The following is a 22187-nucleotide window of genomic DNA, read 5'->3' on the forward strand; positions in this document are numbered from 1 at the left end:
CCGAGGGAGGGCCGCGCGGGGGGACGCGGTTCTCCGGGCGCGGGGCTGCCCTTTGTGCGGGGCGTCCCGGAGAGCCGGCATCCCCCGCGGGCGCCCGGGGCCCCCCGCGCGGCTACCCGCGTCCTCGGGGCAAAGGGGTCCCGGGTGGCGGGGCCGCGGGACGGCGGCGGCGCCGGGAGCCTTCAGGCGTCCGGCCCCCCGAGCCAAGCCTGCAGGAGGGGATGGGGCCTGCCGTGCCTTGCCTCCCCCAAGCGCCCCACCTCCCTCCTTGTCCGTGCAAGGCCTGAGGGAGAGAGACTGGGGCCCCTGGCAGTCATTAATCCCTCAAGTATGTATAGTATTAATATGTTTAGGGAGTTTTTAATTTAAAATGATGGCATGTATCCTAATAAGCAGAATATGAGAGGAAAATTGGCGAGAAGGTAAAGTCAGGTATGAGTTCTTTACCTGTTATCTCCTTGGTGTAACGAACAGGTGGAATAGCCAAGAGAAAACCCAGTGGCAGGTTTCCTCAGCCAGGATGATGGAATGGACCTCACTCCCTCATCTCTTCCTTAGATGCAGCCAAGTTGTATAGAAGGGAGAAGTGTAGCAGTTGCCACTGTCATGCAACATTGAGGAAAGCCGCTCCTGCTGAAATTATCTCTTCTTGAACTATTTCAGGTAAAGGGGCTTTGGTGGCTTTGCATCTGTTTCCAAGTCTCTTTTCATCTTGTCCTTCTGCTCTTAAAGACGCATAAAATCCCTAACAAGAACAATATTAACACGGAAATGGTGTGTCGTTGCGAAGATCCATCCCTGGGTCAGGAGACAAATGCTTGAAGTTGTGTTCCAGCACATGTGGAAGCCATCAGTTTGTGGAAGGCTGAAATACTGAAAGCCTGTGATGCAGACCATACTGGTGGTCTGGTTGTATATAAGGCAGTTTCAGGAACTTTCTGTCATGCTAATTGGGAATGACCCATATGGGGGATGTGGCAGAAGTCAACAAGCCTTCTTTGTGCATTGGGTTTTTGGGCACCTTGGTGATGATGATGTCCCACTTCGGCTCAGTTCTGCTCATGTGTGTAGGAAAGTCACTGGGATATGTATGGTCTTGTAATTCGATGTTAATTGCTTATCTGAGTGAAGCTACTGGTAATTTTCCTGGTCTGTGGGTGGGTGTTTATGGATTTACTGCTTTTTAGAAAATCTTGTCATCAAGTGGCATACAGACAGAGTATTGTATCCTAGTTAAGACGTGAAATTTTCACTAATTTTTATTTATGTGAGAGCGCATGTAGATAATCATAATTTGTGAATGAGCCTGGTCTGAGCTTTTCCTCCCTGGAGTTCAAATTAACTAGTATGGTTGCTCTGTGGGCTGAGTGAGATGTAGCTGCTGCACCTCACCTGCAGATGAGCCCTTAGTGGTACCCCCAAACAAAGTTGTCTTTTATTTTCTGGACATTTATATAACTGTGTACTGAGAAGTATATCTGTGTGAAGAAATGTCCCCTCTTAAGGCTGGTGTACTAAAGGTTTTCACCGCAGAGACTACCTCAATTGTCTCTGGGAAAGATGTCAAGGGTATGTGAGGTCCAGTTCTGAGAATATATTTGGAGGCTCAAGGTGGCTCATAAAGATAGTGGTGAACACGTAGTATCTTGTTCTTATTAGTCATGGGAAATGTACTTGTGTCCTGGGCCTTACTGGCCATTCCTCTCTCCCCGGTAAGCAGGGTCAGTGTTGCGACATGGAGCCCCGGCAGCCAGTGCCTTTGCTGCCCGAGCAGAGTTTTGTGCGGGATGCCAAGCAGAACATGGCTGAGCTCTCTCTCTGGACCGTGGTGGCAGCGATCCAAGCCGTGGAGAGAAAGGTGGACTCTCATGCCACACGGCTGCTTAACCTGGAGCGGAGGATGATGACCAATGAGAAGAAATACGTGGACTGTGAGAATGCGGTGGTGGACTTTGGCAATCAAATGGAGTGCAAGCTGACTGCGCTGGGCACCCTCATCCAGGAGTACGGGCTGCTGCAGCGGCGGCTGGAGAACATGGAGAACCTGCTGAAGAATCAGAACTTCTGGATCCTCCGGCTGCCCCCGGGCTCTAAGGGGGAGACTCCCAAGGTAAGAGCACTTGCCCCATACCTCCAGGCTTTTAATTGCATTGTGTAGGGCACGAATAACTCTTCAGCCTGGAAGGCCTGTGCTTGCCTCCGTTTTGGTGGAGATTTACCCGTGAACTGATGAAGGACTGGCAAAGGAGGGGAACTCTCACTGGAGCGGGGATGTGGACCGTGTTGTTTCTGTATAAAACTATAGTAGTGACTTTCCTGGCTTGATTAGTGAGTCTGGCATTGTGAAACACCAGAGTTAAGAAGTTTGCTGAGGCTTGATTCTTGCTGCATCGTACTTGTGATATTTTTCAGACTGTCATGTTAAGTGTTTGCATTGATTTAAACCATATTTTTATTTAAATAATACTTCAGACCAGAATTTCCAGGATCATCTTCCTTGTTTTCCGGCTGCAATAGATGTTGATTTGGAAGTGGTACAGTGTGTTTATAGATGAGTGTTTGCTTAAGACTGAGAAGAGGAACCTCAGATGTGGGGATCTCATTTTTGCCGGGGGTGGGGGGGCTCTCTCAATGGCTCTGCTTAGTCCTCCTCTTTTTCCCAACCATGTATCACTGGTGATTTCCCAGCTTTCGTGCAGTCCGGCCTCACCAGCATCCTTAAATGTTGACATGCTTCTCTTAAAGCTAAGTTGTAGGCAGGCAGGACTCTAGAGCGCAATGCGCTGGTATATTTTATATTGGTATTTTTGGCATTATCACTCTTGCCTGTGGCTCTGGCCGCTACTGGAATGTAGCTCGTGAAACCTACCCAAAACTGTGTGTGGTCCTTTAGCCAAAGGAGGCAGCCCATCACTCCCGTAACCCAGAGAGATCCTGCAGGGCTGCCCGTTCGGATGGTGCACAGTGGCAGTGGGGAAATGCAAGACCGCCCCTTGAGATCAATAGAAGACGTTTCTTTCTGTTCACCTAAGGGGGTCCCCAGGCTCTGGACGCCAGGGAAACCTTGTCTGGTTAGCCTTGGCAAGAACTTCGCCCAGCCTTCCTGGGTGAAAAGAGCGGTACCGACAGTCCCACTGCCGTAATAAGATGCTAACCGACAGCACTGCTCCCCTTTGAGGGGAAATGAAAAGCCAGGACGGGCCCAGAGGCACGGATGAATAAAGCCATCTGGGCGGGGGCCGAAAGGGGAGCAGCCTTGCTGCAGTTCGGGCCAGCCAGCTGCACCTCCGGCTGGAGATGAAGCCAGGCTCTTAGCCAGCAGGGTCAGTGGCTCAGCCTGGAGGTGGATGGCAGTGGACTGAGCGTCCTTGAGAAGGGCCTGCAGTGCCCGTCTTCTGATCCCCGCTGGGGTTCAGAAGCCATTGGTGACCTGAAACCGTGGCATGGCACCAGCTGGGATCACTGGCTTCGCCCGAGGAGGAAGCAGTACAGGACGTGTTCCGTTTCTCGTGCTGAAGGCCTGCCAGGCATCCTGGTGAGAATGTCAGAGCGGTCCTGACCCAGGGTCCGCCCGCCCAGGCCAGCACCCCTTGCACGCGGCGGGAGACCAGCTGCTCACGGTATCCTAGCAGCAGGATGGGTACCAGAGTTCCACCTCTCGGAGCTCCTCAGCAGCAAATGCTTGCATTTCCAGGCGTACTCTGCTAATGGAGGTGCGGTCTGGGTAAAGGCTAGTAGCCATTGGCAGCCGCCTCTTCTGTAAACGTGTCCTTTCAAAGCCATCCAGATTGGCAGCCATCACAACCTCCTGTGGCAGTGAACTCTGCGGTTCAACACTGCCCTGCATGGTGGAGTATTCCTTTTCCCTGCCCTGCATCTCCACCACTCTGCTTCGTGGGATGGCCCCTTTGGGTTCTAGGTTTGAGGGAGGGGAAGGAAAACGGCTGCCTCCATTTTCTTCACATCGTGCATAATTGTGAGCACCTTTATCTTGTCTCCTCTTGTTCACCTTTTTTGTGAGCTAAGCAGTCTGAGTTGTAATAATTCTTCATAGGGGATTTACTCCAAACTCTTGATCATTTCCGTTGCCCTTCTCTGCATGTAGACATGGCAGGGGCTAGGGAGTGTGGGAATTGTAGTGTACAGGACTGGAAGGCACTGGGTTTCATACTCCTGACTGGTAGATCAGCCCTGCATAGATAAGGAATCTTCCTTGGGTCTCACAGGCTTGCTAGTTGAGTATCAAGACAGCTCTGCTTCTGTCCTCAGGATTACCGGTGCAAGTTACTCTTTGAATTTAAGGTTTTGTAGAATTTTCAGAAGCTTGGCAAGGAAAGAGCAGGAGCAACAAGCAGACATTTTCAGTGACAAAGCTGCCCCAGGGAGCCCATGGTGTTTTGCTGTGTGCTGCCTTTATTTTATGAAATACATGCCTACAAGGACTAGAAACTTTGCTTTAAAAGCAGTCATTGGGAATCCAGGTTATGCTCAAATAACTAGCTGCTTTGTTCAGAATGCACCTGGCTGAACTGTGGGAGAGGGTTGTATAGAATCATAGAATAGCAGAGCTGGAAGGTGCCCTGAAGGCCATCAGGTCCACCCCCTGCTGTTGCAGGACATCTGTTTACACCGTCCCACTCAGAGGGCTGTCCAGCCTCTTTTGGAATGCCTCCGGTGTGGGAGAGCCCCCCACCTCTCCAGGCAGCTGGTCCCACTGCAGTGTTGCTCTGACAGTAAGTGAGGAACCTTTCCCTGGTGTCTAGCCTGAATCTGGCTTGTCACACCTCGACTTGATTATTCTGAGTTCTACACTCTGGTATCAGAGAGGAGAGATCTTGACCTTCCCCTTCGTGGCAGCCCTTGAGCTACCTATGGAGGGATATCCTATCCCCCTCAGCCTTCTCTTCCCAAGGCTGAACATGCCCAGTTCTCTCAGTCTCTTCGCAAAGGGCAGTGTTTCCAATCCCTGGATCGTTTTTGTTGCCCTCCTCTGGACCCTTCCTAATTAGGGTGGTAGCAGGTAGGGTGCCGAGCGGCAGTCCCGGGCCGTGTGGTGCATGTTGGCAGAGAAAGGCACTCGGTTCTTCTCCCTCCAGATCGGCTCCTCCTGGAGCTTTCACTGGGCTCAGGCTGCCGGGTGCCTCCTGTCGGGGAAGCCCCTGTTCAGGGAGGGCCAGTGCTTGCAGCGTGTTTTCCCAGCAGATGGGCTGCTGTGAGCTGGAACGCCACGTCCGTCTTTGGATAGTTTCTCCACCAGCGATAATATCATTTCTAGCCTTTACTAGCATTTGCAGAGTAAAGCAGGCCTCTCCCCTGAGGACCTTCCCATCACAGTGGATGTAGGGAAGCCCCCGAAGGAGGGGGAGAGGAGGCAGAGCGGAGGGGAGATGCGTGCCGTTGGCACTTGCAGGGAGGGGATTTTGCACAGGAGCGGAAAGGTGGCGCTCTCGGGGCGAGGGGCGGGACAAGCCAAGGTCAGTTTTGCCCTCTCTGTCGACCCGTCTCCTCTGCTGTGTGCCCTGGCTAATGGCTTTTGGGCTGTTGTGTTGGCGCTTGCTGGCATGTGGTCAGATTTCGCCGCTCGTTTTGTCCAGGGGGCGTGGGGGGCGCAAGACATGGCTGGCGAGCCTGCGTGTTGGGGGAGAGTCAGGATGACTCCTCCCAGATCACCGGCTCCCCCTCGCTCGCGACGAGGAGGACGGGGTGCCGGCTCCGGCGTAGGACGGGACCCCGCCGCACAGCCGCGTCCGTCCAGCGAGGCTCATGCTGTGGCTGCTCTGCTTCCAGGTGCCCGTGGCTTTTGAGGACAACTCCGTCTACTTCTCCGAGCAGGAGTGGGGGAACCTGGAGGAGTGGCAGAAGGAGCTGTACAAGAACGTGATGAAGAGCAACTACGAGTCGCTGGTCTCCCTGGGTAACGATGGGGCCCCTGCCTCGGCCGAGCCGGCTGGTCCGCTGCTGGGCTCAGTGCTTAGCGTGTGATTCAGGCCGTACCTCAGCGGACGCCTGAAATGCTCCCTTGGCATTCCCGGGGTTCTGGGGCGCCCCCCCTGAGGTGGCGGCATGCAGGTCACGGCAGCACGGTCAGCCGTTTTCCCGTTGCGCCTAATCCAGTTGGCCTGTTTATTGGCTTCTTGTCCTCTGAACAGTTTGGCCCCACCGTAGCTCATCCATTTGCAAAACAGAGGAACTCCTTAACACCTTAAAAAATACCCCAAGCGGTAAAGGAAGGTAAAATGCATAAGAAATCTATATAAAAATCAAGGGTTGTCAACTGAATCATAGGTGTTTGTTCCAGAAAAGCTTTTCTAAATTAAAATGTCATTAACAGATGTCTAGAGCAAAACAACCCTTATGCCTTTTTGATATCGGATGGCAGGGGATTCCGCAGAAAGTAAGCCAGTGTGTGAAAAGCTCTCACCTGGGCGGATTCTAAGTGGGCCTCAGGCGACTGGACAGAAGGTGCCCTCTCAGGTACCTCTTAAACAGCTTCCTGGATCGCCGCATCATGTGCCCCTTACCGATGGGGATCATTTCACATAGGTGCCGCCGTGCTCTTCCGATGTCCCAGGCTTGTAAAAGAGCCCTCACGGAGCAGGGTGACCTGGCAAGGCCACTCCACGCCACTGAGTTTCAGGCAGGAAGGGGACTCCGTGAGGTTATTTAGTGACTGTGATTTTTTTAACGCTAGTCCTTCCATCCCAAGGGGTGCCCAAAAAAAAAGAAAAAAACCCAAACAGGTGAAAAAAACAGACAATAATAAATCAATAAAGCAAACAATGTTACCGGCAGAGCAGCCCAACTCCTCTTAAATGGTAGCATTAGTGCTGGAAAGAGGTCCAGAAGAGCTGTCCTCTCTCGCTGTTTGAGCATGTAGAAGCAAAACCCCGATGGTTGTGTGAGAAGGCTGGGTGGAACTTGATGGCATTGCACCTGCAGCATCAGAAGGAAACAGGGATTAGAAATGGCAGCCAGGTGACGCGATGGCGTGCATTCTGGGCCTACCTAGATTTTGGAGTAGAGCAGCAGCATGTTGCTAAAGATATGGAAACTTCTATCTATCTATCTATCTATCTATCTATCTATCTATCAAAACATTTTTATGCCGCCCCATTCGCCGAAGCCTCGGGGCGGCTTACAACAATAAGTTAAAATAATTATACATCAAAATATAAACATTAAATTTTTCCAAATTGGTAGGTAGGGTGGAGAGGCTGGAGTGCACCTGCTCTTACTCAGCAGCTTCAGAGGCTGTGGAGATGGTCGCATTGATAGATAAGCTTATATTATAAATTTACGTTGATGCTGGACTTGCCCATTTGTCCCACAAATTGATACAAAGCATATTGTTACTGTCACTGTGTAGCTGATACTTATTTTTGTAAAATCAGAAGAATGACCAATATACAGTTACATGTGCACAAACATCACTTTTCCCCCCGTTTTGCCTGGCGCGTGCGGTGTTTCAACATGCTGCGCATCATAAACACTACGGCAGAGTGAAGCTAAAATAGTCTGTCTGCCCTAGGAAGCCCCGGTTCTTGTCCCACTGGGCATTGTGTGCATCAGGCCAAAAGGTTTGCTTTAGGGATGTAAAGAATCCCACTGTCTGGTATTTATTTATAGCAGTGCTGGTGCGATTTCGTCCTATCATATTAACACAAGTCTTTTTTATTCACTGCAATGAATGATCTTCTTCCACAGACTATGCAATTGCTAAACCAGACCTTCTGTCCCGGATTGAGCAAGGAGAACATCCCTGTGAAGAGGAGGAGGAGGAAGTTTCCAAGGACCGAGAGATTTGTTCGGAACCAAGCCCTGGTAAGAAGCAGATGGAAAGTCTTTGACCTGAAAGTGTTGCCGAATAATGGTGGACACTCTTACCTTTCCCTCCAACCTGGAGTGCGGTGCTCTGTCTCCTAACCCGCCCTCAAAATATGCAGAAGACCTGCCTTTCCTGAAGCGATCTGTAAGCTTTTCCATTCCCGGAGAAACTGACGGTCACCTTGGGGGCGGGTTTCTGAGACCAGGAAGGAGGCACCCTTGAACAAAAGCGGTCTCTGTGCTGCTGGTGTGGAATGGGATGCCTGATGTTACTGTCGGAGCAAAGCAAAATGTAAGCGCAGCTTGGCGCTGCTGTGCAACTTGCATCCGGGTTAAACGGGAGCAGAGCGTAGCAGGCCGTTGGGGTGAGACACCCTTTTGCTTATGTCTCCCAAACAGAAGTGCTGGTTTTCAGGCCAGGCCTGGCCTCCCAGATGGAAAGAGGAGAAACCGTGCAGGCTGTGGGGAACCAGGAGGAAGCCGATGGGCGGGCTGCCCCGAGCGATCCCAGTTTCGGTGAGTCGAGGATTCTAGTGTTTCGTTGGTTTGGCCGGTCCATCAGCATTTATAGAGTTAAGCGTCTTTCTGCAAAGGGACTGTCCTGTGCTGAGTCGTCTTTGCCTCTTCCTCAAATGTTGCATTTTTACCATGACCATGTTCTGAGCAGCAGCAGGAGCCGGGGAAGCTTTTTAACCCTAGTGAACATGAGTACCCTCAGGTATGCACTGAACGTGCAGCTTGTGTAATTGCTCGAAGGTACGGGGAGGGGCGTCATCGGTTCGTCGTCTCTCGTGTGACGCTGCGGAGCCAGAGTGGGTGAGGCGCTCCGCCGAGGGCCCTTCTCCCCCCGCAGCGTGGGGGACGGCCGCCGCCTTGGCGGAGCACGGAGCGCCCTGCCCAGTGGCTCCCGGGACCCTGCAGAGGCGGGAGGGCCCGAGGGGAGCCGCCTCCTCACTCTCTGCTTCTCGAACAGACTATGGAGTCGCCGAGTCCTCCTTTGGCTCCCAGGCGAAGCGGGACCAGGAGGTGAACCTGGAGGACCCGGAGGGCTCGGCGGAAGGGCAGCTGCGCATCAAGCCCAGTGCGGGTGAGTGGCGGGCCCGGCGCGTGCGTGGAGGAGCGGAGGGGCATCGGTCGGATCACCCGTGCGGCAGCCACTCTGCCCGGACCCGCGGCGACCCGGGCAGAACCTCTCCCCGCCTCGTGGCACCGAGTGAGGCCGGCCTCTCTCCGCGTCCCACGCCTGTTCCCGGGACCGACAAGCCAGCCGCCTTCTCGCTGCCTCCCTGTGCCTGGGGGAAGGGGCGGCCATGTGCACGCGCGGGGCCCTGGCTTGGCCCTCTGGGAAAGGCGGCCCTGTCAGGCTTGGCGGGCATTTCAGGGCAAACGGCCCTGGGCATGTCGGTCAGCAGGAAACAGTTCGAGTCAGGAAGCCCCACACTGCCTCCCCCCCCAGCCCTCCCGTGGGTTGCAGCCTCTGTTCCGTGGTGCCGTCCTCCCCAGACGCCGCAGTCCCAAGCCCCACCCCTGGACCAGCGCTTCCGGGGCCTGAGCCAGGCCGGCCCCCTTCCGGTGAGGCTGCCTCAGCCCGTTCGTTCGTTGCCCTCTGCTGGCCGGAGGCCCTCCGGTCCATGCAGGCTGCTGCTGCTGCCGCTGCCGGCCGCCCTTGCTCTGCATTCTGCTGCAACGCGCGCCTTCTGGACGGCCGGCTGAAATAGGCCGCGCTGTGCCCCCCTGCTGCTTTCGGCACGGCCGTGGAGGGACCCCGGGCTGAGCTGCTCTGCCCAGAGGCTTGTCACACTCGCCCTCGGCCGCTTGACTGCTCTGCTCATGTGTAGGGTCTCCGGCTTGCCCCACGGCTTCCCAGCTGCCCGAGTGTCACTTGGCGTGCAGGAGGCAGGCGCAAGGCTGGAGGTGCCCTGGCCCGGGGTTCCAGCTGCAAAACGATGGTCTGTTAAAACCCAGGCGGGGGAGGGTTTCTGGGCTCGCACTCCGGGCAGGTGGTGGGGGGGGGGGCGTGTGCAGGCGCAGGTGCGCACAGGCAGCGGCTTCTTGGCGTGCCCCGCAGTGCGCGGGCGCTAGGCGACAAGCCCTGTGCGGCCATCTGGGCCGGCCAGTCCACGCGAAGGAAAAGGGGCTCTTGTTGGCCGGGGGAGGGACAAGCCGCGATGCTGCCAGGCCAGGGCGCCCCTCCCCTGGGAGTCTTCCTCGGCCCCACGCGGGTTGGGGGGATCTTGGCCGGCATCCCTGAGGCCACCAAAAGTCCGCATCCGTGGTTTGTGCTCACAGGCTGGCTCTGAACGGAGGAGGAGTGAGCGCGTGCCTAGCGGCTGGCGAGGGGAAGCCGCGGCGGCGTGGGCTCCGGGGCCGACCGCTGGGCCTCTCTGCTGGGCCCCGTGTCAGCCGTCGGAGCCTCCCTGGGGGCCCCGAGTGTGCCAAGAGTTACGCGCGGCTCGTCTCGCCGTTCCTGCAGCGGCTCTCCCCGATTTCTGGCTGGGAATGCGGCTGCGAGCGGGTGGCCTGCTGTCGGCCTGCGAGTGCCGGGGGCTAAGCGGGGACGCGAACCCAAGTATCTTGGATCCTCCGGGTTCAGCACTTCGCGCGCAGTCTCATGCAGATCCCTGAATGCCCGTGATGCTTGCGGGATCGGCAAATCCTGAGCCAGGGACCGGCCTTGCTTTCCCTCCCTCCCGCCCTCTCTGTGTTCTGGGATGCAGGTACTGGAGTTTAACCCCTTCCCCACAGTCTCCTCCTACGTCCTCAGCACAGTTCGCAATCAAAAAGTGCCGCGCGCAAACACAACTGTGTTGCCAGGAAAGCAAACGCAGAGTAACTTCTCAACACGATTTGGCTGGCCTCATCCTGCCCGCCTGGTGCTGGGTGGGGCCACCTGCGCTGCCTCCAGAACTGGCCATTTGTCAAGCAGAAGGGAAATGTGTGTGCCCAGTTTGGCTAGCAAAGGACGAAGGAGAGCCGGCGCCCGGAAACGGGGGCGCGTTCGTGTAGCGGAGGAGATCCGGGCGAGCGCGTGGCCCGTGCAGAGCGGCTCCCGGGGGCAGAGCTGGGCGCGGAGGGTGCCCCCGGCCCCTCCCTCCGGGGTTGCCCCGCGGCTCGGAGGGCTCTGAGGTTCTGAACGTGCAGAGGGGGAGAGGCTGTGTTAGAGCCCACCTGGACAAAGAAATGGGCCGGACAGATGCAGAGCTGGCTGGCGAGGCTGAGAGGAGACGCCGAGCGAGCACGAGCCCTTCATGTAAGACCTAGCTACTGCCTGTTCCCCTTTCGCACTCGCTTCCTGCCCTGGCCTAGCTGCCGTCGCTGCTGGGCGGGGCGGATGCCGGTCGTGCTTCCCCGCCTTTCCTTTGCTCTTCCCGCTCTCCGTCACTTGAGTAAATGGCCCCAGACCATGGGGGGGTGGGGGTGGCCGGCAGCCCTTCGCCCTCCGGCCCCCGAGGAGGGGAGGGGGACGCTCGCGGGAGGTTGCAGTCGGAACCGAGCCGGGCAGGAGAGATCCTCTGAGTGTGCCTTAGAGACAGACAGACCTTTTTCAACCAAGCTCTGACACCAGCGAGGTCCGGAGACGCAGGGCCCCAGGGAGGAATCGAGGGGGAGCCGTGAATACCCAGCCGCACGCGTGCATTGTGTCGCTGTGGGCGGCGAACGGCATTTCGGAGACGGCACTGCGTGACAGGCGCGGTGGCCCCACCAGCTCCCCACGTGGGCTCTGGGCTGAACGCCGGGAGGAGACGGGAGGCACTTTGGCCACAGTCGCGCAGCCAGACTGCGCCGAGCAGAGTCGCCGTGCGGCTCGGCTCGCGGGCATTCCCTCCCGGCCGGGGAGAAGAGGCCACCGTGGTCCCGGCGGGCGGGCGGGCGAGTGCCTCGCGCAGCAGTCGGGCAGGAGTGCGGTGCCTGCTGTGCGAAGGCCCCGGGGCCTCCGGCGGCCGCGCGGTCCTCTGGCCTCCCTCAGCGGCCATCCGCGCCGGCGGGTGGGCAGCGGGCGCTCGCCTGGCAGGATTCCGCGAGAAGCACGCAGACACCCTCTCTTTGCCTCCAGCAGGTGATGGGCTCGCCTTCAAAGCGGAGGTCCTGCAGGCCCAGAGGGCCCTGTGCGAAAGCCTGGGACTGCAGTGCACGGACGAAGCCGCCCTCCACGGGCCCCACGCAGGGGCCGCCCTCGGGAGCCGGTACGGCGCCCTGGTGCCGCAGCGGAGGCACGCGGAGAGCCCGGCGGGAGAGGCCGTGGCGGGAGAGGGTGGCTTGGGCGGCGGCGGCCCCGCGGCAGCCTGCCAGCGCGACCGCCCGGACGAGAAACTGCTCGTGTGCCCCGAGTGCGGGAAGGGCTTCCGGCTGCAGAAGAGCCTCGTGCTGCACCAGCAGGGCCACGCCGCGGCGGGCGGCTTCCGGCCCCAGTGCGAGAAGAGCTTCACCTACAAGCAGCAGTTCACGCTGCACCAGCGCATCCGCACGGGCGGCGGGGCCTACACGTCCGTGGCCTGCGAGGAGACCTTCAAGCAGAGCCACAACCTCAAGTCGCTCCCGCGCGTGCCGACGGGGGACAAGCCGTACGGCGGCACCAAGTGCGTGAAGACCTTCAACCTCAAGTCCTCCTACCGGCAGCACCCGAAGGGCCACGGCCGGGAGCGGCCCTACGAGTGCAGCCGCTGCCCCGAGAGCTTCTCGCACAAGAAGGGCCTGGTCACCCACCAGCGGCTGCACTCGGGCCGGGGCGGCAGCTCGCTGGCCTGCCTGTACTGCGGCAAGAGCTTCAGCCACCCCTCGGACCTGGTCCGGCACCAGCGCATCCACACGGGCGAGCGGCCCTACCAGTGCGGGGAGTGCGGGAAGAGCTTCACCCAGAAGCAGCACCTCCTGCAGCACCAGAAGATCCACCTGCGCGAGCAGAACCGCCTGATGGGCACGGCGGTGCGGGAGGCCCTGCTGGACGCCATATTCATCTAGCCCCCGCCTGCCGGCTCCCCCCGGGGGGCGGGCGTGGGGCGGGGAAGATAGACGGTTACCTCAGAAATGGACCCTCAAGGCATTGGGGAGCCCCCCCCCCGGCCACGAAGTGGGGGCCCCGTAGACTCTGGTACTTAATAGCAATTTGATTTTTTTTTTTTAAAGGGTGTCTAGCGATTGTTCGGAGTTGCTAAAACAATGGAGTGGTAGTAACAAAACACTTCTGGAATTGTTCTTTTTCTGTCTTGTTTGGAGTGTACGATGCTGTAGCTGTCCCTTCCCAGTGTAGCCCCGTTACCAGAATATTTTCACTTCAGATGCTCAAGACAGATGACTGTTGGTCCAGAGATGGTGCACCCTTTCACCTTTCTGTAAACACAGATTTGTCAGAACGGAACACTTTTATATATATTTTCTGGAGAAAAGATTTTTTTTTTGTTTTGTGGAAACTAAAAAATAAACTAGAGATGTGAAAAAATAGATCCGTGTTCTGGTTAATTTTTTGGTAGAAATGAAACGTTTGCGTGCACATGTGTGAAATGTGTCGTCGTGTTGGCAGAATGATTATGGCTTTGTAATGCTGTTAGGAAAAGGTTTTCTGCTTGTTCGCGAATACGCCTGTCGCAGCAACAGACAGCGAGGCCCAGCCGAGGGCTTCCCGTCTGCCAGTGGGAAGTGGAAGGGGCACCGGCTCCGTTTCCTGCTAAGGTGTCCCTGTTGCCACGTGCTTTTGCCCTTCTGCAGAAACGGCTGCAGGCCTTAAATGCAAATGTGCCCTGATGCTTTTGATGGCTGGCCTGTGTCACGCCTCTGACTTGCCTCAACCGCTCTGCACGACCAGGCATGTTTTTAAAAACCCGTCTGTGTGCTCTTCTCATTGACACTGGCCTTTCGGAAGCACTGGCACTAGCTTCCTATACTGAAAAATAATTCCGGGGGAGCTTTTGGTGAGCTGCTCGCCACCCCGTAGTGCCCAGTCCTCTTTCAAGGGCACCGGTGTCTCATGCAGACTCGCCTGCCTGAAGTCCTCTGGATGCTTTGGATATGGCTGCCCTTGTCTCCAGCCCTCAACAATGCCAGTTAATCTGGGGAGCATCTGGCTGGGGGAGCCTGGAGCCTTCTGCATGGCCACAGAGCTGTCCTACACCATACCTGTACAGTTGCGTCAAAGGTCCCGTTGAGTACCTGGAGAATAGAGGCTTGATCCTTTGCAGAAACATGCACCACCGTTTTCCTTTCAAGGCAGGCCTCCGACAATAAAAACAGATTCCTTCACAAAGTGTAAAATCTAGGCTAGCACACGTGGCATTGCAATCCTAGTCAAATACAGGGGTCTTGACTGTCGGCTGAAAATGCACCAAGGTAGATTCGATCACCTGTTCCGTTTTTCTCTGATGTCTGCTGTAATGGAGATGCTGGGGAAAACCGAAATGTGGCTCATGCCTGACCGAGCCGTCCAGGCTGCAGTTGGGCTCGAGGCCCTGTGACCTGTCCAGTCATGGACTGGCTTGTTAGCCTGGGGGAGACGGGGCCGCCAACCTGGTTTTCCCCAGCTACGAAGCCAGGGTCCTGCCAGTTCAGGAGCAAGTCCACCGCAGCTGCTTTGGGCGCCTGGTCTTCCAGAGAGGGCATCTCGGTCATCTTCTGGCTGAGGGTGCTGGGAGGTGAGGTCCCAGCACACCTGGAAGACACTCGGTTGAGGACGCCAGCTATTGGTCCGGCGAGCACCCTCGCCTGGGCCTCGTTCTCTCCACAGAGCTGCTGACTCCTGGGCTGTCCTGTGTGCTCCTCAGCCTCTTCCCGTGGAAATCGTCCGGGCAAGGAGGAGCCAGGAGCTCTGCTTTTTAGTGAAAGGGGGAGGAGCGCCGTTCGCTGGGCTGATGCTTGAAAATTGTGCCTGCGATCACTGGGAAGCATGCCCTGGCCGTGGCGAGGCGTCTGGTCTAGCTGTCGGCGTGCACGCGTGAGCAGAGATACTAGCAAGTTGTCGATTACAGTGCGGTATGGACACAATTTGAAACTAGGAAGAGTATGTGCAATGGGACCGGCTGAAGACATCATTATTACTCCTGAGGCAGAAAATGCGAACGGCAATATCTGCCCCCGACACACCCGCACACACCCAACACCTGGGCCTCTGCCCCTTCGAGGGAGCGTGGAGGAGGCGTTCCTGGGTGCCCAGACACGTCTGACGGGCCTCTCGCCCGTGTGCCTGACATGGCCTGCGCTGAGGCAGGGATCCCTGCTGTCGCGCCTTCTTGATGCTGGAAGAAGTACAGTTGTGGCAAAACATGCAAATGAGCGTCGTTAGGGCAACGGTTAACAAGCAACTCGGTAGCAGAGCCATGCAGCCAAACGGTGCGGTCGCGTGCGTCGCCTTCACCCAATGTTGAACCTGGAGATTTTGGCTTCTCTTAATTTCGAAAAGTATTCTGGTCTACATGGTTATGGAACAAGGTCCTGAAGTTAGCAGAGTCTGGAGAAGGCTAAAAATCGGAAGGGAACGGAGAAGAGCTCCATGGGGCACGAGGATTGCGGCTTTGATGTCCTATGTGGCTTTTCACAAATGGTGGCACCTTTTCTGCCTTTCTCCGCTCCAGCTGTTTGTCCAAGTCTCCGGCTGAGACTGCGCCCTCCCAGCCCTCGCCACAAGTTGGCGGGAACGTAGATGCCCAAGATTTGGCCGTCAAACTAAAGACGCCACCTCATTTTTATGACTGGTCTTGTCGGTCGGCCACCTTGCTCTCACGCGAAGGTCGCCCATCTCGCCTCGCCATGGTGGGTAACGGCATGGCCTTCGGACCACCTGCAGGTCTTCCAGCACCCTCTTCCTTCCCCTCATACTTCTTCAAGGGGCGCATGCGTCACCAGTAATTCTGAAGCACCTTGAGCAACGCAAGGCCTCGTCTGCCCTCTCTTCCCAGGCACCCAGGCTAGAGGGGGCTACTGGATTGCACCATCCCAAAGAACCCGTATTGCCTGCAAACTTGACTGTTTAGCTGTTTGTTTATTTAAACATTTTATATAGTGTCCACTACCGAGATCTCGGGATGGTCGTACAATAAAGCGGAGCACAGCATCCAAATTGATTTTCTATGCAACAAAATAGAGATTCACAATTTCGCCTCCACTCCCGGCTGCGTGTGAATGAGCCAAAGTCAGACAAAACTGGGCAATATCCAAAATCGCCCAGCGAAAAGGAAAGAGAAAGTTGCATGACGTAGAAATAGTCTTATTGGGCTACTCTGGAGAATCAGGCTTTCCCACATCCTGGGCCTTTGCTGTTCTTTTTCAGCTTAGGAATGAGCTGCAAGTGTTGGTTTAGAGCAGGAGAGCTGAACTTCTCTTGGCCCGGGGGCCACTTGCCAGGATCTGAGCGGCTCTTGGAGACCACCTTTCCAGGGTGGTCAGGGCCAAAGGTGGAGACCAGAAACACCAGCATAAGTTGCTTTAAAGCTCAGAGAGGGATGTCGGCCTTTTGGAATGGAACGGAAGCCATGCAAAGCCTGGGAACCCATAAGTTGGTTCCCAGGCTTTGCAGTGGGAGTGGGGAAAGGGGGTGGGGGCAGCTGGGGCACCCTTCAGCAGCCTTTCTTTCAGAATAGCTTAATAACTGTCGATTAATAGCTATTAAGATGGGTAGAGGCCTGTTCTCCCCTGCAGAGGAAAGCAGGACGTGCTCCAACGGAGCAAAGCTCAGGGAGCCAAGGTTCAATTTGGATGCCAGGAAGCACTTCCTGACAGTCGGGACCCCGAGGGTGTGGAATGGGCTTCCCTGGGAGGTGGTTGAGGCCCCGTCGGTGCGGGTGTTCAAGGACAGGCTGGACGTCCACATGGTGGGCATGTTGTGAGCAGAGCCGGCTGGTGCTGGAGGTCAGACTAGATGGCCCGGGAGACCCCTTCTGACTCGCTCTGTTTCTATGTTTCTATAACCTGCTAGGAAAGCATTCGCCTCGTGCTGTTTCATCACAGTTGGTTCTTTTTCATCCTTCCCTTCCTAATTCAGTCCAGCAGTCCTCTTATCCCAAGTAGCAACGTGGAATTGCTTAATGGTATCTGGCATTTGTGTTAGGCTTGTGGGGTGAGGGAGGAAGCTGTCCAGGTGTTGATCCTGTGGGGTCTGGGTGTCTTCATGGTAGCCGCTGCACACACGTTGGGTCCTGCGAAGACAGGTCCGTTGAGAACCTGGCAGGTGACGTTTCCAGGTCTCATGGCTCTGCCTGAGAACCACGGGTGGGAGTGCCATGTGACGATCTGGCCCATTGGCAAGGCGGGTGGGGGGCACTGGATTCAGGACAGCATCCCGAGAAGCTGGAAATCTCGGGGAAAGGGAGATGCAAGTGCCTTGCCCTTCTGATTGCGCGACCGCACTCGAAACACCCTCAACAAGGCTCGACAGGTGCTTGGAAGTTGATGCGCAGCTCCCCGGAACATCAGCCTGGAAAATCCAGGGTTCTCGGCACGTGAATTGGCGCCCAGGGCAGTGGAGCTGGCTTGGAACGTCTGATGCAGATTGTTAGCCTGTGCCCTTCCCCTCCACCCAATCCTTTTATGCCAGGTGGCCATGGTCATAGGTTTTCTGTTCTCTCCCAGAAATCGATTCGTTTTGGATTACTTAGGGAGGACTAGATTTCAGTAGACAGAGCAGGGCAAGACTCAAAGACCTGGATATCACTGGGGAAACATGGTGGCTTTAGGGTGTTTCTTGAAGTTGCTGTGTAAATGTCTCATCGTAATAAGAGTTTTCTGAAGGATGATTATTCATTGTAGCGTAATCTCTGAATGGCGTCCCGCTGGCCCGTGCCCTGGACTGTGGCCCCCGGGCAGTGTGGCCCCTGCGGGGAGGGACGGGAAGGCCGCCTCTGCTCGGGTTGGGAGGCCAACCCCATGAGACGGGATGCTGGGCGCTCAGTTTCTGTTTTGTTCCCCTCTCCCTGCAGCCCACCCAGCAGACAAGGATCCGGCTGAAGCCAAGCGAGAGAAGGACCCCAGGCCGCCTGAATCACGGATGCGGGCAGAGTCACCGGGCGAGAGCGCCCCTCTGGGCCAGGCTTCCCACGGCCCCGACGCGTGGCTGGGCAGCCTTCCCGGAGAGCTGAAGAGCAGCAGCCCCGTGGAAGCCAGCCTGGCGGAGTGGCAGAAGCGCGGAGAGGCGAGGCCGTACGCCTGCCCGGAGTGCGGGAAGAACGTCGGCTTCCCGCTGGGCCTCCCGGAGCACCAGCCGGGCCACAGCCCACACAGGCTCCTCCTGCCCGCTCCCCCCCGGGGCGAGAGCCTCCTCGCGCACGCCCTCGCCTGCCAGCCGCAGGAGGAGGGCGCCGGGGGGCTCTCCCCGGGCCAGACCGACGAGAAGGGCTGGTCTTGCCCCTGGTGCCAGGAGCACTTCCGGCTCCGCGTCAACCTGCTGATCCACCAGAGCAGCCACCTGGAGGCGGCCCCCGGCGAGGCGGGCAGCAGGGACCGGCTGGCGTGCCGCTTCTGCCCCCGGCGCTTTGGCCGCTCGGACCACCTGCTGCGCCACCAGATGAGCCACACGGGCGCCCGGCCCTACCAGTGCCCGGCCTGCGAGAAGAGCTTCACGGACAAGAGCAAGCTGACCAACCACTACCGCACCCACACGGGCGAGCGCCCCTTCCGCTGCTCCGCCTGCGGCAAGCGCTTCATCCGGCGCCACCACCTGGCCAAGCACCAGCGGACCCACACCCGCGAGCGGCCGCACCAGTGCCCCACCTGCCTGAAGAGCTTCATGCAGAAGCACCACCTGCAGAAGCACGTCCGCACGCACACGGGCGAGAAGCCCTACGCCTGCGGCCGCTGCCCCCAGGCCTTCTCCTGCCGGCAGCGTCTCCTGCAGCACTTCTGCGCCTCTGCCCCGGCGGGAGCAGCGGAGGCCGCCGCCGGGGGAGTGGGGCCTGCCCCCTGACCGGGGCTCCTGTCCCCCCCACGTGCGAACGCGCATCTACCTCCTGACCCTTTCTTTGCCAGTCGGACGCCTGCCTTCGCGCTCGCTTCGTCGGGGCCATTCTGCTCCGGAGGTGCCGTGCAGAGCAAAACGGTCCCCGTGAGCCAAGCTGCGAGCTCCCCTTCCCGAACCCCAACATTGCCGAACATTCAGGAGTCCTGGAAAGCTGTGGAGTCTGAACTGCTCTGCAGAGGGAGCTCTGGGCCAGACACGGCTCCTCTGCAGGTGAATTGTAAATGGACCGGCACCGTTTCTGATGGTTAGTAGTCAACTGGCCACGTGTGGGATTCCACGCAGACTAATGAGGAGCTGCTCAGTTGCCTGGCCTTGAAGCGTGACACTAGGGAAGGCCTCAGTGGTGCTTTTAACACGTGTTTAGGAAAGTCTTGTGAAGGGAAGTGAGTATTAAGAACCCTCAGAGGTTGCCTGCCAGCTTGGTGTTTTCTTTTTACGCGGTCCTAAGCAAGATGGTGCTAGAACTGAATAGGGTCGAGGCAACGCTTAACCTGCTCTAATCGAATCGTTCCGGTTGGCCCGAGAACTGTGGTGGGCTGGGGGTGGGAACTCGATCCGTGGGGATGTCTGTCTGTTTTTAAGAAGGTGGAACAGTGAGAGACACACACACACCTGGTTGCTTTGCCTCGGCAAGGAAGGGATAACTTGTCTGCAGGGCTGGATTCAAGCAGCCTGATTCTATGCATGTCTACTCTGAGTAAGGCTCACTGAATTTGTTATACACACGTTTAGGAATCGCAGCCTTCGTCGGCTCTGCACTGAGTTGGCCTTGCAGTCCAGCAAAGTCGCTTTCTCTCTGTTAGATGTACAAAACGTCCATCACGTGCGTGGCACGTGCAGTATACTTTCCATCATGTGCTCGCTAAGCGGCTCGCCCGGATGCCCTGCTGCATGGCCGGAGCCCGAAAGGACAAGTGTGCGCAGTGGCGGGGCCTCCGGCACGCGGCGGGGCTGGTGCAGCAGCGGCTTCCTGCGGAGCTCAGTGGCTGGGACTGTTTGGGAGTTAAGCTTGGCCTATATTTTCAGTCCGTTTTCTTAAGAAAACTTTTTTTTCTGCCGATCGGAGATGGATTTTAACTTTATGTGCAACTAGTGTGGGGATGAGCGGAGGCTGTGTTGCGGGATTTAGGGTTTCTGTTTTGTCTTTTTCCCACTTTATATAATTTTGTGATGCTCCTGTAACGGGCTGTTTAGGGCAAAAGGCACTCGCTGGACAGAGAGGCTGGGGGCTAATTTGTGTCCTTGTTTTATGATCCTGCTGTCATTCTCCTCTCCTCTCCCCTCCCTAGTCCCTGTCCCCTTCTTTAATTCGTACGGGCCTGTGAGAAGGAGGGTGGGCCGCCTCCTTGCGCCTGCCCTTGTCCCTGTACGCGATCACCCCGACCTCCTTGTAGGGAACAGGCTACTAGCTGAAATAAAGGCCGTTGGCACCACACGTGGGATGCTCGAGAGTGCGTGGGGGGGGGGGAGGGCCGGGCTGCCCCCACCCCCATTCATGAACACGCCTCCCTCGCTTTGCTCTTCTGAACCGACGGTATGCGGTAGCTCCTTTGGATCTTGTTCTGGTGAAGAGAAGGCTGGGGCTGGGGAAGGCGAGCCAAACGGCGAAAGGAGCCCAGCCGGCGGGGGGGGGGGGGGGGCCGGGGGGGCGGGGGGGGGGGCCGGGGGGGGAGGGGGGCCGGGGGGGGGGGGGGGGGGGGGGCCCTTCTGCTGCCGCGGAGCAGGCCGTGTGCAGACCTTGGCCTGGGTGCTGAGCAGGGTCCAGCACAGCCGCACGGGGGAGCGAAATGCCTCGGTGTGCCCGTGTTCCTCTGAGTCGCAGCCGAGACAGCGGCTGACGGTCTTCCACGCACCACGAGGACCCCGGACCAGCCTGCACGCGGCTCCAGCTTGGAGCAGGGAGCACCCAGGCCTGAAGGCCGCCTCCTCCAACCTGGCAGCTTCCAGATTCCCATCACCCACAGCCAGTGCGCTCAGCCCCCAACTCTCCTCTTGCTCTCCCTCCTCCTGCTCTGCCCCTCTGTGGCTAAACTGCCCACCCTCGGGGCGGCATCCCCGTGTTGGTGCTCTGCCTAATCCAAGAGCCAGAGCTGAGCCATGAGACCCTCTTACACCAACAAGTGTGTGTGTGTGTGGGGGGGGGGGGGCTGGACTCACCAGGGCTGCTGAGAAAGACGTTCTGCTTTCAGACGCTCGCATCTGACCAGGCAGTCTTACGACGGCTTAGTCCCAACTCACCTCATGGTACTTCTCCTTCAAACAGAACTCATCTCTGCCTCCCGCCATGAAGACAGAAGTGGGGGAGGCCGTCTGAAGCCCCGGGTTGGGGTATGAAGAGGGTTCTCTGCAAGGGGGAGCCGGGAGCACGACCTCACCAGGCAGCTGGGTGCAGGGGCAAAGAACCTCTTACCCAGGCCCAGGACGCTCCTTCTGTCTCTGCAGCGCACCAAGGAAAACGCATTTGCGGCAAGCAGAGCGGGTACCACCAGTGGCAACCACTCTTGCTGCAGGCTGCCTGTTTTGTCATCCGTGTCTCATCCTGACACTTTCTAGCGTGACCCTACCAGAAGAAGGCCGTCTCTACCCTCAGGAACGTACAGACGAGGCTCTCAAGTCCCCAGCCCTCCCACTGCCACAGAGGACTTGGATGAGGGCGAGGACAGGGCAATTCATCTCCCACTCAAGTCCTGCCTGGCCCGGGGATAACTTCTATCTCCCCAGCCACACAGAACCCTCAGACTACAAAAACAACCGAGGGGCCTTTAACAGTCCCAAGCTGCCAGCAATGCAGGGCTTGCCATCCTCCGTCAGGCCTTGGGCGGCTTTAGCGCCCCGCTGCGACACCGTCTCCCTGTGGCCCGAGCCAGCCGAGGCGTTCCAGCCAGCAAGGCTACCGGCCGCTCTCCGGGGCCCTGGTCTGCTCCGAACACCATCAGAGGCTGCCCGTGCCGCCTGCCAGAGCCTCTCACAGAACAAGACGGGGGGGGGGGGGCAGATGAAAGAGCAGGGGACGTGTCTGCGCGCATGCAGTTTCATGGAAGTCAGACTGGGTCTGGGGACTAAGGAGAGCTGGTTTGCCAGCGGCTGCACGCACAGGCGGCCTTTGGGGGGAAGCGCACTTGTGCAACCCACAGAAACACGGGACGCGGCCCTGGGCCCCCTCCTGCACGGCCGCCCTGTGATGGGCAGCAGCCCGGTGGGCTTTTGGGCAGAGCAGGGCCTTCCATCACACGGGGAGGGGTGCCAGGGATGGGACCGGGGGGGCTTCTGAGCCGCTCTTCCCGCCCCTACCCATATGGCCTCTGCATGGCCTTTGGCCTTTACGTGGGGCGCAAGGCCTGGAGCTGCCTTCCACGGGTGCAGGCGACCCTCCCTGCCACGCGCTCCGGCTCCGGGCCTTTTCCTGCGAGCAGCCGAGGAAGTGTGG

The 22187-nt window shown here is 57.8% G+C and overlaps 1 protein-coding gene across 1 annotated transcript in view; it reads left to right on the forward strand.

Annotated features, from left to right (window-relative positions):
* Positions 1 to 13263, forward strand: part of LOC123017898 — a 25884-nt gene extending 12621 nt beyond the window's left edge. The window contains exons 7-12 of the mRNA XM_044419553.1: positions 1721 to 2110; positions 5788 to 5914; positions 7705 to 7821; positions 8224 to 8340; positions 8798 to 8911; positions 11879 to 13263. Of these exons, the coding sequence (XP_044275488.1) occupies positions 1721 to 2110; positions 5788 to 5914; positions 7705 to 7821; positions 8224 to 8340; positions 8798 to 8911; positions 11879 to 12783 (1770 nt within the window). The 3' untranslated portion in view covers positions 12784 to 13263. The remainder of the gene's footprint in view (positions 1 to 1720; positions 2111 to 5787; positions 5915 to 7704; positions 7822 to 8223; positions 8341 to 8797; positions 8912 to 11878) is intronic.
* The last annotated feature ends 8924 nt before the right edge of the window (positions 13264 to 22187 follow it).

The sequence above is a fragment of the Varanus komodoensis genome, unplaced genomic scaffold, assembly GCF_004798865.1.
Source record: "Varanus komodoensis strain SLA01 unplaced genomic scaffold, ASM479886v1 scaffold104, whole genome shotgun sequence".
Classification (NCBI taxonomy): Eukaryota; Metazoa; Chordata; class Lepidosauria; order Squamata; family Varanidae; genus Varanus; species Varanus komodoensis.